The sequence below is a fragment of the Abramis brama genome, assembly GCF_963993115.1.
Source record: "Abramis brama genome assembly, chromosome: 2".
NCBI lineage: Eukaryota > Metazoa > Chordata > Actinopteri > Cypriniformes > Leuciscidae > Abramis > Abramis brama.
Window position 1 is genome coordinate 51,327,653 of NC_139964.1, and position 16,081 is coordinate 51,343,733.

At 37.8% G+C, this 16,081-nt stretch overlaps 1 protein-coding gene across 1 annotated transcript in view; it reads left to right on the plus strand.

The window, feature by feature from the left end:
- The first annotated feature begins 1,592 nt into the window (after positions 1 to 1,592).
- Positions 1,593 to 16,081, plus strand: part of fam184b (family with sequence similarity 184 member B) — a 39,483-nt gene continuing 24,994 nt past the window's right edge. The window contains exons 1-3 of the mRNA XM_084096046.1: positions 1,593 to 2,069; positions 14,378 to 14,557; positions 14,683 to 15,357. Coding sequence (XP_083952172.1) covers positions 1,911 to 2,069; positions 14,378 to 14,557; positions 14,683 to 15,357 — 1,014 coding nt within the window. The 5' untranslated portion in view covers positions 1,593 to 1,910. The remainder of the gene's footprint in view (positions 2,070 to 14,377; positions 14,558 to 14,682; positions 15,358 to 16,081) is intronic.

Consider the following 16,081-nt stretch of genomic DNA (forward strand, 5'->3'; position numbering starts at 1 on the left):
TGATTGACAGTGATGGTTCTTGAGGCAAAGTTGTTCAGCATGAGCAGATCTATCAAATGATATGCATTTTGTGATGATAAGTGTAACACCACGTGATTACAGAGCCTTAAAACTCGTTAGCGCCAACTAGTGGCCGATTTCTTTCAAAATTCTTACAGACCTCTAGGGGCTTGAGCCGAACATGCCCATCGAGTTTCGCTCCGATCGGACTTCGTTAACGGTGCTCAAACCTCATTGGCCAATGGCAGCCATGTTTTTCGAGATACGCCAATATCCTTTTAGACATACATGGCCCCTTGGGCCAAGACACTGCATACCAAATTTCAAGTCATTCGGAAAAACGGTCAGTTGTCTATATGTTTTTATTTGTTTTATAGCGCCACCATGTGGCCAATCGACGCAATTTTTTTACTGTGACCTCAGATTGACCTCTTACACATGTGTACCAAGTTTGGTGAAGTTTACTTAATTACTTCTTGAGTTATAGCCATTTTAGTAAAATAGGCTCCTCCCACAACGTTAATTTTGCACCCCCTAGCGACCATTAATCGAAATTTCAACTTTTTTTCGATAATTATTGATCTTCAGACTCCAGAGAACAATTCCGCACTGGTTTGGTTCCGATCGGGCGAAAAACCAGGGACTAGTTCGCAAAAGTAGGTTTTTGACAAAATTCAAAATGGCGAAAAATCTATCATGGCGGAAATGAAATCGGAGATAAACGTTTTTTTCTTCAGGAGCTCTGGATTTCAATGATATAAGACACTTGAAGCTACGCCTTACGGTCTGGGAGTTCTGAGCAGTTTTGCGCTTTTGATTGCTATAGCGCCACCTATGGGCCGATTGGGCTGAGTCCGTGTATCTGAGTAGCGAGCAATAGTACTACCATCTGGCAAAGTTTCAAGTCTCTAGGTCTTACGGTTTGGGCTGCACGATGCGTTTTATGGCGGAAAAATAATAATAATAAAAATCAGGACGATTACAATAGGGTTTCAGCACTTCGTGCTTGAACCCCTAATAAAAAACTCTCTGGATCCCACGCTTCCCACGGTTTTATTCTTGTTGGTTACTTCTGACAGATCATCCTGGGCAGGTAGGTCAGGTTCAGCTCCTTTATGATTGTTAGACTAAAGGCAGCAAACCACATTTCTGATCATCTCTCAACTCCTGAACAAAAACGGCATTTAGCACGACACGAGTAACGTTAAGAATATTGGCATAATGCAAGTCATGCATTTCTGAAAATAAATAACCAATATGTATACAATACGTAGCCTATATAACGGTTATAACGAAACATGGTTCAGAATACGAAATATGGTTATGGGGATTTCACCTTTAATATAATACTTAAGCAATGTACCTTTAGAATTTACCTGGCCCTCTAACGCTCTCTATATTTTGGGGACAAAAATATTTATTTATAAGTAGGCCTGCCTGCAGTTTTGTTTGTTGTTTAGAATTGTTCATACAAAACGATTTAAATCTTCAAACACTAACATATCATATAAGGGAGTAACCGGGTTATCAAGGAAATTGATGCTTGTTGTGCTGTTGGGCGTGTTGGTGTTCATGGGAGGGGCTAAGATTACACTGCAGTACCCGTGACTTGTAATGTAAGACTGTAGTCACGCCCCGGGTGAGAGACAGGTGTCCGGGCGGGCTGGGGGCGCATGCCGTCAGTGTCAGTGACACTGTCAGTGAGTCGTGTACCGATGGCATTATCTCGTGAGCAGTGCTCTCACCGGGGGCAGCTTCACGGCGGAGCGGGAGGGTGTTCGCCGGTCGCTGTTGCAGCATGCAGAATGCTTTCGGCTGTCGTAAGGACTCTACCTTCAGGATCACGTACAGGCGACCAGTGTGTTGCGCAGCCCAGTTTGTGATTGATCAGCTTGATCTAACTGGTTATTATGGCTTCCAGCTCTGGGAAAATGAACCAGTCCCCCGGCGGCAGCTGTGCATGTAACGGGACCTCTATTGCGGACATCCCCAATGTGATTGTAGAGAAGGAAATGTATGATTATCAAATGCACACGAAAATGTGCAAGAAAATAGCGCAGCTGACAAAGGTAAGCGCGTAATTTTACTACTCAACTAACGGGACTCATTTACTAAACTGTTTCCTGGATATCCATTCACTTAACGTGCCGCAGAGGTGTGTGTTTGTATGTATGATTGTATTTATATGTATATGCTTTGCTAATACACCTTTCTGCTACTGCGCAAATTGTACGCTAACCATTACATCTTTTACGTGACAGACGACATTATGTAAATATATATTATTGACACATATCAGTATTTTATGCTCCCTAACCCACTGGCACTGGAATGCAACAGGGTTTTAATGCCCTCAGCGTCGCATCACTGTCTTTCCATCACAGGTGATGCAGAAGAACCAGGCAGAAGGTATGAGACACATCACGTTTGAGATGTTGTATGGTAGCAAACGCGCTTTCATTGAGTTTATATAGTTCAGAGGGGGCTACTGAAGTTCACACTACGAATGGCTCATCTAAAATAATCTGACCCGTGGGTGATCACTGGCAACAGAAATGTGCGGTTGTCTATTATCAGGGTTGTGTGTGTGTGTGTGTACTAGGAACCACCCCTTCACAAGCATCATCCAGTTGTTATGACCCGTAGAAGCTTGTAATGTGGTTGAGGCAAACGTAACAGACTTGTTCAGCCTGGCAAAAGACAGTTCTCTGATACATTTGTAGGCTAGTTCAGTTTAGACACATTTGTTAGTTTTGTTTGTTCCACTAGCAAAGAAGCACGCTGGAATTATTATGTTTGTTAGGACATACAGTGGTAATGTTTGTTATACCATATATGCCAAGTAAATAATCAAAATTTACAGTAGCCTACATTAATATTGTAATCATTCAGTACTGTATATAGGCCTATATTGTGTAATTGCCTATGATGTTACTATATATCTGGTGGCACCTAAGTACTTTTTTTTTTATCTGATGTTCTTAGTACTTTTTGGCCATCTTTACTAAGACTGTAATAGAACCATTTAGGCTTAAATAACTCATATCAATTGGATCTGAATGCATTATGGAAATGTATTTAGATTTATAAATAGGTCGTAGAGGGAATATAAAAGAAGATACTTTGAGAAATGTCTTAGTGGTCCTTACAATGGATTTTAATGTACCAAAATAGTTTGTTTACCAACATTTTTTAAAATGTCTTTTTTGTGTTCTTCAGAGGAAATCAAGTCATACAGGTTTGAAATGGCATGAAATGGCATGAGGGTAATTGATGAGTTATTTTAAGTAATTGACAGAATTAAATATTTGGGTGAACTAATCCTGTAAATAGTGAGGGTACCCAAGGTGTTGTGAATGTGAAGTGAACACATGTTGCTAGTTTGAATCTTGATATGGAAAATCTGAACAGTTGTTGGGATACCCCTCCTGCCCTACACATTGTGCCACTGAAACAAAGCTCTTACAAATACAATTGCAACACTGTTTGTCACTTTGGATAAAATGCATCTGGTAACAAGTGACCAAGCAACACTTTTCACAACACATGAAATTAAATATATGTGAACCAAAAAAAAAGAAGAACATCGATAAATTACAACTACATACTTTGCCAGGTTGTCGAACTCTGGAGTTTCAGTGATTTATGCATTTTTTGATTAAACTGCAACTAGGGTATGATAAAATCAATCAAAAAAATCACAATAAAAAGAAAAGAAGTCGCTGTTTGGATTTTAATAGGCAAATGCTTAAGTGATTGGATAATTATTGCAGTGATTATTATGTTTCTAGCATGCTGAATGTTTGCCAACAGTTCATCTAACCCTAATTGATCAAGTGTGTAGCTTTTCATTTCTTAACCAACCATGTAGGAAGACACATCATGGCCAGGGTTTGACATTTAACACCCGCCAACTCGCCAAATGCGGGTGGATTTCAGCAGTGGTGTGTAACGCAGTCACTCCTACTGTCCAACTTTGGCCGTTGGAATTTTACATATAATATATACATTTTTCAATTGTAGTCTTTTAAAAAGGCAGCTGAAATAATAAACTAAGTGCAATGTAGTGTTGTCAAAAATAAAAAAATTTCGATACATATTGATACTGAAATATCTGAAACGATAAACTGAAAAATATCATTCTCATTCTCTTATCTCTCCATCAGTGAGTTGACACACAAGCCCACCTCCCTTCACTCACTCGTTTCATATGCTCTGGATGAATGTTGTTGGTGTTACAGGGCTTCAATTTTGGTGTGGGATTGCGTGTATTGCGCATAATTGTATTAATTCCGGCAGATTTTGTGCTCACACCCAAAGTACAAAGTTTTTTGCCTCTCAGTACTAAATTGAGTTATTTTTCGAAGCTTATTGACCTTAAACAGTCAAATACACACAAAATGTCAAAATGCTGATCTTGGTGAATATTCATGTAAACACATTCAGTTATGTTTTAAGTGAACGTAAGCAGTTGAGATTGAGAGAGAAAACACATGTGTAGCAGTATAATGGATCCGTGTGTCAGGTCTTAGCAGCCTAATATACCTGCTGCCAAATTATGAGATAATATAAAGAAATATATATATGGCTGTTTTTCCCCACAGTATCGATTGTGGGCCAGTGAAAATGCTCAGAGGTGCCGATTTATGTGTGAAAATTATTCTTTATCCCCCCTCCCAACCATTCTTTCACAATTTAAGCCTAATGAATCTTAACATTGTCATCTTGGAATATGGCCATGATGTGTCTTCCTATGTGGTTGTTTAAGAAATGAAAAAGCTACACGCTCCATCAATTAGGGTTAAAAGAACTGTTCCCAAACATATAACATGCTAGAAACATAATAAGCATTGCAATAATGATCCAATCATAGACTCTTTAGCATATATGCCTATGTAGTGTATGTCTGACACTGTGAAAAATGACTTGGCCAACTATGAAGTATATAACTATGAAACCATAATGTTAAGGAGGTTAAACTATAGGACTATAAAAGAAAAATAAATATTTCTTAAAATAAGGCTTAAAAAGCTCATATTCTCTATGCTCTTGGAATAAAGCACATGATACTGTTTGTCACTGTGGATTAAAACCATATGTTACAATACCAGTGACCAAACTGCCTAAAGTTTAGCCTCCACGCATTTCACAATCACAACACATGAAATTAAATGTAAATCAGCACAAAATTTAATTTTATCAGCAAAACTCCCTAACAGAAGCAAACACATTTACACACTTTATTGGTGAACACTGGAGTTTCAGTTTGAATTATGCGTTTTTTTATAGACTGCACCTTGATGATGTATGATAAAATCAATGGCCATAACTATATCTGTCGTTGTGTGAAAAATGAATCCCCTTGGACAATTATAAAGTGTAACTTTGAAAACATACAGGTTAAAGGCTGTAATATCAACACTATTAATGGCTAATGCATACACAGTCATTTGGGTCTGTTGAGGCGGGAGAAGGAAAGTGAGAGAGTGTGTATCAGGTTTTATTAATATGGACCTTAGTCAGGAAAGATGCCATATTTACTGAGAAAGAAAACAAGGCTGTGAGGGATGTAAGCCGATTCTATGGGCTGTTTTCCACTGGAATTGATTTTGGAAAGCTGTTTTTGTAATATTTTATACCCAGATATACAACAGTGCAAGTTATTGAACGGACTGTCCCTCAAAGCCTCGTTTCAATTCTTGTCAAATAAAAAAAATGGTGTCTGCCGTGACTAAGGTCCATTGAGGTTAGAGACCTCGAAATGGCAGCACTGTTACTGAACAAAATAGGCCAGGACTCGAAATTCAAACCTGCCACGTTGTGAGTGTGTATGTATGCATGTGTATGTGAGAGTATGCCTGTGAGCTGTGGAATCCCGCTTGCTATCATCATGTAAACATACTCCTACAAGTTATCTTTAGCTTTGTGTGTGTGCATGTGTGTGTGTCTGTCTATAAGAACAGATGTTTGAGTCATACCCTCTCTACATTCAGCTCAGATTTGTGACGCTTAGTATTGCTACACAACAAGGCGCACTATTTTTACCGATCAGGAGTGTAGGAGATTTGATCTACTTTGGTCTGATATGGATATAAGAGCATGATGGGAATGGGGTGCGTTTCCTGTACAATGACATAACTCACTGCTTAAACACTATGATGCATCGTTGGAGAAATTAACTATAGTCACATCTGTTTCCCAAAACCCTAGTAGCATGATCACACCTCAATCATTTCAACCATGTTGGTTTGTCCAACCATGGGACTGTCATTAATGACATCACATGCAGGAGGTGGAGTAATAACTTTTGCTAAGTAATTGAATCGAGGTTGCAGTTAATGTGAGATTATTATAGTTAATTTAGATGAACAATAGAAAGCTGTTTTTTCTCCTCAACATAAGTTCTTCGAGTCACTGCCGTGAAGAACGTTTCCTGTCGTTTTGCCTTCTTTAATGTTTAATTAATCGTGGCATTCCCTTGCGCACTTGCGCACTCTTCAAAAGGCGGCTTGTTGTGGGTTAAAAAAGTAAATTTAAATAAATTGAAAAATGTAGAATGTGCATGTTAGATTGCTTATTTTGCTCAAGAATATGATCTATTTAAGTTCATGTGTCATACTAACAAGAAATTAAGCTTCTTCTAACAGGTCAAGAGCTGTAACTTCAACTACATAAGTTTGCATTGCTGTTTGTGTTGCGTTGGAACTATGGTTTTGGGAAACCAAGAATCGTTTAACAACGTTGGTAATGTTGGAATTTGCGACCATAGTTGGCTAACAATGCTTTTGTGACAGCATTGTTTGCTTTGAGTGACTGCAACCTAACATTTAGGGCCCTATCTTGCACCCAGCGCAATTGACTTTGTACACCGACGCATGTATCATTCCTATTTTGCACCCGCGCAAAGCGGACTTTTCCCTCCACAGACGCACGTCGGTTAACTAAGAAATACACTTGCGCTCCCGGGGGCAGTTCAGCGCAAAGAGGAGGCGTGTTCCGGCGCAAACGTTCCCTCATGCTATTTTACAGGTTTAGAAAACAATTCCGTCACTGGCCGAAAAAAAACAGTTTAAAGTCAGTGGCGCGTTGCGCATGATATTCATATGCTATTTTAAGGGCACATGCTTGGCCATAATCAATGTAGCGTGTGCACAACGCGCATACACTTTGATTCTCTCATCTACACACAGACGCAGCAGTTTTCATTTTTGCAAATCATACATTATTACGATAGATAGATAGATAGATAGATAGATAGATAGATAGACAGTTTATTATAAAAGCATACATCTAGCTTACACATTTACCCAAATTATCATACGCCTGTTTAACCGAAGTTAATTTGGGTGTGTTTCTCCATCCCCAACGTCCCTGACGAGAACGTCGGTCTCCTCGGCTGTGAACCGCTTCTGGTGTGCGCCTGGCAAATCCGCCGTTATAATAGGAATCCGCTATAGAACAAGCGTGCCTGCTCTTAAAGGGAATGTGAGATGACGCTCTGATTGGTTTATTTCACGTTACGCCCAAACCACACCTATGAATGATGAAGCTACTTCAGACCAACCCATTTTAGATTTGCGTTGGTCGCAAGAGTCATTTATCCCGCCGGTATAATAGCAACAGCGCCCAAGACCCGCCCACAAAGTTACTTGCATTTTGCGCTTGATACTTGCGTTTCAGATCGTTAAAATAGGACCCATGATAGTCTTTTTATAATTCTTCCAGAAAACAAAATTGTTTAAAAAGTATCAGGTTGACATTATGAACATTTGTGAGGAATAACTAATCACTGAATTTGTAAAATGTTTGTGATGTTTGTTGCTTCAGATTAGGGGTGGGCGATATGGCAAAATGATCATATCACGATTTTTTCAGGAAAATCACAATTCACAATTTTATCACGATTCTCTTTCATGTTGGTTTTACTATTTTGCAAGTGACTGAGCACTACAGCCAAACTAGTTTCCCTATTTTAAAAACAAAGCCTTATAAGGTAACAAAATATGAAATAAAAAAAGAATATCAGACAGTTAAAATAGGCTATATACACAACATAATATATAGATGAAATAAACAGTTCTTCATTTTTTCAGCTACAGCAGGTGTATTTAACAGTAGCATTCAAGAAAGACATCACATATATTATACATTGATTCTTATTAAAGCTACTTGTAAAGTTCTCAGTCAAGAGCAATGAGGGATTTTCTCTTTGTGTTTTGTTGTTTTATTAATAAGTAAAATGAAAATTGTCATCATTTACACTCTTTTACACATTTATTGTTTTAAACCTGAATAAGTTTCTTTCTTCTGTTGAAAATAAAAGTCATTTTGAAGAATGTGGGTAACCAAACAGTTGCTGGTCCCCAGTGACTTCTATAGTAGGCTATATTTTTTCCTATGGAAGTCAATGGGGACCAGCAACTGTTTGGATAGCCATATTCTTCAAAATATATTCTTTTTTTTTCTTTTCTTTTTTTCAGCACAAGAAAGAAATGAATACTGTTTTGGAACAAAATTAGAGTGAGTAAATACTATTTGGTTGTGTGTCGGCCATATCAAAATTCAAGAGAATATAATTCTAACGTTAGTCGTTGTCGTTGTCAAAGACATCTTAATCTTCTGACAAAGGTGGTCAAAACTGCATCTAAAATTATTGGGGTTACACTTGAACCGCTCCAAAACATTTACTGGAAACGCAGCACTAAGAAGGCACTAGGTATTATGCAGGATTCTAGTCATCCTGCACATAATCTCTTCTCCCACCTTCCATCAGGTAGACGTTTGCAGAGCATCCCAACGCACACATCACGTTTCAGGGATAGTTTTTACCCTCAGGTAATAAGGCTACTGAATGATAGTACAACAGGAAGGAGGGTTTGAGCGTAGTTACTATGTTTACTGTGCTTGGATATTTTAATGTTATTATAATTGTTATTTATTGACTGGTGCTGAGAGAGTGCCAAGGCACATTGTATTTCATTGCTGTGGTACTCTGTACTAATATGCATATGACAATAAACTTGAACTGGACATCTCTCATCTAGCTAACTTCCCTCTGCATGCTTTTTTCCTCCACTCCCCACACCCCCCTTCATGTGCACACGCACTAACCCCCCAACCCCCACCCCCAAATCATTTTTGTCAGTTATTGGCTGGAACACTGTTTGTTATGTTTCGTGGTACAGGTTGGCCTAGTTTGTTTTTGTTGCCGTTTGTGGAGCCTGGGCTGTCTACAGACTGAGACCGTGTTTTTTTACCGTGTGTTCAGGGGACAAGCAGCTAGCGGATAGTGAGGAGATGTTTGCTGTATGTGACAAAAAAAAATTCAGCCTAAAAAACGCGTGACATCTCTTAGAGCACCTTTAATCGTCCACGATCAAAAACCGTGATATTACTTCATCTTTAAAAGAAATTTAGAATTGGTTGGGGACTTTTTTTGCGCACCGTTTTGCCTGTTATTTTGGTATTTATTGAAACTGGTTTCCGCCACGGAATGAAATCATTTAAAAGATAATTGTGACTTTTTATCTCACAATTCTTGAATTTTCAACTTTAGAATTGCGAGATATAAACAATTGCGAGTAAAAAAGTCAGAATTTCAAGTTTATATCCCGCAATTCTGACATTATAACTCGCAATTGCAAGTTATATCCGGCAATTCTAAACTTGTAACTCGCAATTCTGAGTTTATATCTCGTAATTCTGACTTTTTTCCTCAGGAAAAAAAGACTGGAAACAATCTTTCATAGGTATTATTTGTATCAAATAAACTGAACTAAAACAAACTGTGGTTGGTCACTTTACATATTAGACGGCCGCCCTCTTGGAGAGTTCTTGGCCAGATTTGTCCCGTGTCTGGCTAGGCAAGGCAACTCACACTCATAATCAAACAAAGATAGCTGAAAACCTTAGACATAGAAAATCTGGTTACTCATATGTGACCCTGGACCACAAAACCAGCAGACATGCTTCAATTTTTCTAAATTGAGATTTACACATCATATGAAAGCTGAATAAATAAGCTTTCCATTGATGCATGGTTTGTTGGGATAGGGCAATATTTGGCAGAGATACAACTATTCTGGAATCTGAGGGTGCAAAAAAATTGAGAAAATCGCCTTTAAAGTTGTCCATTTATGTTCGCGATTGTGCTGCATTCACTCACAAAAATAAATGTTTTATATATTTACGGTAGGAAATTTACAAAATATCTTCATGGAACATGATCTTTACTTTTTATCTTTACTAAATATCCTAATGATTTTTGGCATAAAAGAAAAAACGATAATTTTGACCCATACAATGTATTTTTGGCTATTGCCACAAATTTACCCTTGCGACTTGTGACTGGTTTTGTGATCCAGGGTCACATATTAGCAACAATACACAGCCATGTTTATTTGACTTTTCAGTAGCATTAAGGGTCATTCACATCAATGATGATGATAACTTGCCTATAACAATAATTATATGAGAATAGGGAAGTCCACACCACAGATATAATGATGCCAATCAGAATCCACTCTGCATTAAAGAGCTTGAGGATTTAAAACAACAGATGACATAACTGCAGCACGCGCTTATAATAAACAAAATATTAGTGTGGACGCTATTATAGTTATCTTTATAGTTATCAGTTTTGATGTTAACGGGCCTTTACACTCACACAGACACACACACATGCATAGACTCATTAATTTCACTTGCTGGGCAAGAAATGGCTGTTATATAAAGTTTTTGAAATGTTGACAAATGGATAGAGAAACGCATGTGCTTCTGTCATTTGTGTCTGTTAAGGAGGGAGAAGGAAATTAAGACAGCGTGTATCAGGTTTCATTAGCATGGACCTAGTCTGGCAAGGTGCCATATTTGCATAGGATGAAAACAGGGACAAATATATAGAGTGAGACAGGTATTTCAGCATTTTCTATGTTAAATTTTCATTTATGTACACAAAAATCATTCACTCTCCTCCTTCAATCGGCTCTTTATCCTAATATTCTCTCTTTCCTAGTCCATTCCAGTCTGCAAGTTAAGTTATGAGTGCTGTCACTCTATATAAAGCTAGCAGACATTTCAGTCGTACAGATATATGACATTTCCCTTTAATTCTGTGCACCGTAAAACATGAGAGTTCATATTCAAGGACTGAGAGAGAAAGAGAGGGAGGAAATAGACAGAGGGTGAAGTTATTAAGTGGAGTCAGGGGAGAGAGAGAGAGACAGAGAGACAGAGAGAGAGAGAGCGAGAGAGAGAGAGAGAGAGAGAGAGAGCGAGAGAAGGTGGTTGGCTTACAGAAACACTGTGGGGGCCAGGAAAAGAGATATTGAGAGAGAGACGGCCAGCCGGGCGAGTGAAAAGGAGAGAGCGACTTCCTGGCAGTTTATCATACGGAATGTCCAGCTCTGCTGCAGTGGCGATTAACGACAGACAGTGAGGCGTCATGGTAACACACGACCCACTGTAGGGATGAGTGAGACGTTTGGAATCTGTTGACACCCCAGGCATGGGGACTTGTGGGTAGGACACATTGATGAAGAGCCAAAGTGACACATAATATTAGGCCTCTCTCATATGCTGCATACACATTCAGACTCAAATATACAAATGCACTTTCCACAAATAGGGTACAAAATAGTTTTTTTGTTGTTGTTTTTTGGTCAAAAATAAATAGTCAGTGAAAGGAGGTGATTAACCCTCAGAAAATGTATCTGAGTAACTAAATACTAACTTTTTTCTGTTTACTTTTATAAGAGGTGTTTTTTCAAACGTGAATAAAAAATAATGCCATTCAAAATACATTTTGTGTACTTTTTGTGTTTTTACAACAATAATCATTAAATAGAGTTAAACTGAACTAAAATAAAACTCTGCAGAATGGAAAACAGGGTTGTAAATTTAGTCTAAATGAAATGATCACTCAGTATCTGTTTGGGGACCAAATGTTGTTTTGTTTGTAGTAATTGATAAAATTCTATTTTCCATAAATGAAAGACAAATATTTAAGAATTGTTTTTCTTACAATAACGGATTGAACGATTTAGATTCAAGAATAAAGTCTTCACACTGTATTTGTAAAAACATAAATGTAAATGTAATTAAATTATTTACTTGTCTTCCCAGCATAGTGCAGAAAGGGTTCAAATGATGCTTCTTCTTGGGTGTCACAACTTAATGGAATGTTAAAATTTTGTAATGAAGAAAAAATCATTTTTATCAGTTTGAGACTGGGTGGGATTGGGAATTGTAGTTTCTTACTACAATAGATTAAATATCAATTCATCAGATCTTAAAATCCTCAATTTAAGGGAGTGATGCAGAGATCTTGTGTGTTTAAAACTTACTACTTTTCATGTTGTTTTAATTTTATATTATGAAAATAGTTTATCTAACATATCTAGACATTCTCACAACAAAAATTTGGGATTAGTGCCTCTAATGCTTGGGAAATGCTATGGGACACCAATGTCAAAGTGCCAAACACATTCGAACAGCTGTGCACAACCAAGGTTAAAACAGACGTATGCGCATTATAACAGACACCAGGCACAACGTTATGGGTCTAGGACCACCCACTTTTCAACAGGCCCACCCAAAACTTTTCTTTAAAAAAAAACAAAAAACAAAAAAACATTTAATATATTTTAATTTGGTCAAGAATTATTAAAAATTGGCAAATAAGATCATAATTTGTGCTAAAATAGTCTAAATGCTTAGTTTTCAAAGTTTCATAGCTTAAGACGTCCTCCCCATTATAAGCGAAGCATTTATTTAATCAAGCTCTAAATACAGCTCGTTGTGGATCCAATGGGGCGAGGTGACGTCACCTAGCACCAGTCGAGTTTTCAAAACAATTTTAAAAATGAATTGGCGGTAGCCTATTGTATTAGTTATTATCTCGTAGTAGCCTATAGGGTACATTTTAATGCATCTTCTCTGTATAATAAGCCAAGCTCAGTCTGTTGTTAATGAAATCGAAAGAAATGAATGTTTATTGCCACTTATGACCGGATTTGTTTTGTTTTTCATTTAATGTATAAGAAAGAGGTTAGTTTCTGCTACTTTCTTGCCTGTACTTGATTACGGTGATGTGGTGTATCAATTTGCTTCCTCTCAACTTCTTTCTTCTTTGGATGCTGTTTATCACAGCGCTTTAAGATTTATATCAGATTGTAAACCTTTAACTCATCATTGTATATTGTATAATAGAGTAGCCTGGCCATCTTTGTCTATTAGAAGGAAAATTCATTATTACCTAATTATTTATAAAACTATTCTGGGGTTGTTGCCTTTGTATCTAGGTTGTCTAATTCAAAAGAAAAGTGTTGGGAAATATTCCCTCCGGTCTGATAATTGTTTTACTCTCTCTGTTCCATTTGTAAGAACTGAACTGGGAAAAGGGGCTTTTATGTACGCAACTCCATTTGAATGGAATTTACTCCAAACGAAATTGAAATTACAAACTCTGGTGCCTATGGAACATTTTAAATCTATTATTCGGTCACTCGAAGAAGACTCATTGATTGTTTTTAAGTGTTTTAATTGTATATTTGTTGTTTCAATCTGTAAGTTGTGACTGTAACTGCTGTCCATTCTTGGCCAGGACTCTCCTGTGAAAGAGATTTTTAATCTCAGAGAGATTTTCCTGGTTAAATAAAGGTAAAAAAAAAAAAAAAAAATTTGATTGAAACTGTCGGGCAGTGTTGTTGATCTGTATTGTTGAAAACAGAATTGTGAAATATTCGGCCTCATGTTATACGAGCAGAATTAAACTATGTTTTGGGGAAATATTAGATTCCTGACCACTTTTACAGTCTATAGGCCTTAGGTCTATAGAGAGATGCGCTAAAGCACAGCCAGGTATGATGCGTGATGGAGATTCCAAAGCGCTCTTCTTTGGTCAGAACCAAGGAGAACGATCGCGGATAGGTCCGTCCTATGCACTGAAACTTTTTACAATGCAACAAAATATTTAAAGAGCATCAAGCTATTAAAATCTCTATTATGTTAGCACAGATAATATAACGGTATATTAGTCAGGCATTTTTATTAGGTTAAACAGTGATTTGATAACGTTTTTATTTTAAGGCCCACCCACAATTGGTCTGGCCCATCCAAAACTGGAATCCTGGCTCCGTGCCTGGACAGACACTCACGTACTAGATAAACTGCAGCTCAGTAACTGCAGACTGTGGGTGTACAACTGATTGGATCAGAGAGATGGAAGATTTCATCAGCAAGAACAAGACTGTTAGCTTAGCGCTGTACACCTGGAATACAGGCACTGCAATCCACAGTGTGGATAGATTTTTTTCTGTGCTGTCCTGCCATTATAACTGTATCTTAATAATATTCATGGGTGTTTGTTTTTGTATAGGTCATATATTCTTTAAACACTAAGAATGAGGAACAAGAGGCAACTCTGCAATCGTTACGCCGTGTTGCCACGGAGACACAGGGCAGCCTCCAGCCAACCACAGGTCAGGATGAGGAAGAGGAGGAGTCAGCATCTATCCTGAGGACACGCCTTCTAGAGCTTCAGGCCACCGTAGAGGAAGTAAAAACATAAGTGGTCAAACATACACATATCTTCTGTATATGGATTTGTTATGAGTATAATAAATACAACTTGGATTGAATCACTTCATTATCTTAGGATGTGTGAATGTGTGTCCATTTCAGGTGGAGGAGCGTGGACAGAGGACTGAAATAGAGTTTGCGGAGCGCATAGCTGTGCTAACTCAAGAGACATGTGATCTGCGCAGAGACTACCAGAATCTGCAGACAGATAGAGACAACCAACACAAATTACTGCAACAAATTCAAGAAGAAAACAAGTGCTTAGAGAACGAGTGCCAAGAGCTACGCAGAGCCAGAGATGAAGAGAGAAAGAGAGAGGAGGAGGAGAAGATGCATAGAGTGGAGGAGGAGAGGAAGAGAGAGATCGAGGAGAGGAACAGAGAAACAGAAGAGCGGAATAGAGAGTCACGGGAGAGAAAAAGAGTAGAGGATGAGTGTGAAGAAAGGTTGAAAACAGCGAGAAAGGAGCTACAGGTTCTGAGGGAGGAGAAGGAGAGAGCGGAGAAGGAATGGAAGAGAGATTTGGAGGAGTGGAAGAAGAGAGTGAAGGACGTGGAGGAAGAGAGGAGGGAGGAGCAGGAGGCAGCCAAGAAGACACTACAACAGAGCCTTAATGAACACATCAACCAGTGGCACCAGAGAGAGCAAGAAAACCGCAAGTCCCAGAATGCAACACTTCAGCAGAGGCTGAGAAAAGCAGAGACAGACTTGGAGGTTCGAGAACAGAGGTTGAATGAGAGCAACAGACACTGCAGCAAACTTCAGGAGAGAGTAGAGGTACACATGAATACCCAAACACAGGGTCCAAAATTCAATTTATGACACTTAACTTGACACTTGACACTCACTCTGCCCATGCCAGGTGAATTGAGACAATCTAACACCCTTAAATATTTCTTATCTTGAATGTTTTTCCTTTTTGGGGTATTAAGAATTATTTTTATTTATTGTATTTTTTTAAGACATTGTTATTTACTTAAGATTGGAAGTGTTTTACTCCCATAATAGACTAAAGAATAACATTTATTTTCTTTAGTCAACTTTTTTTTGAAGTACTAGTCCTGGCCACAGTTATTATAGTTTTCAATAATAAAAAATTTCATTATATTTTTATTATTATTAATGTATTTACTATTATTATTATTATTATTATTATCATTATTGTTATTTATTATTATTAAATGAATTTAAAACCAATTTAACCAATTTAGTTTTGGTTAGTCCATTAGTTGTATTGCATTTTTTGGGGGGGTGTTAGTTTTTTAAATATGTTTAGTTTTTATTTAGTTTTCCTGCGTAAAACATATGCCAAATAAATATGTCGATGATGGAGCTGCGACCTGTGGAGATCCCTGATGGGACCAGCCGAAATTGAGAGTATTTTTAGTTATGGTATTTTATGTTTGTTAAATTTATCAGGGCTGTCCGAGTACAATTGCTGTCTAGTGAGATTTTCATGTTTTCTTTTTACATTTCAAAAACAAGCCTTATCAAAAACTGG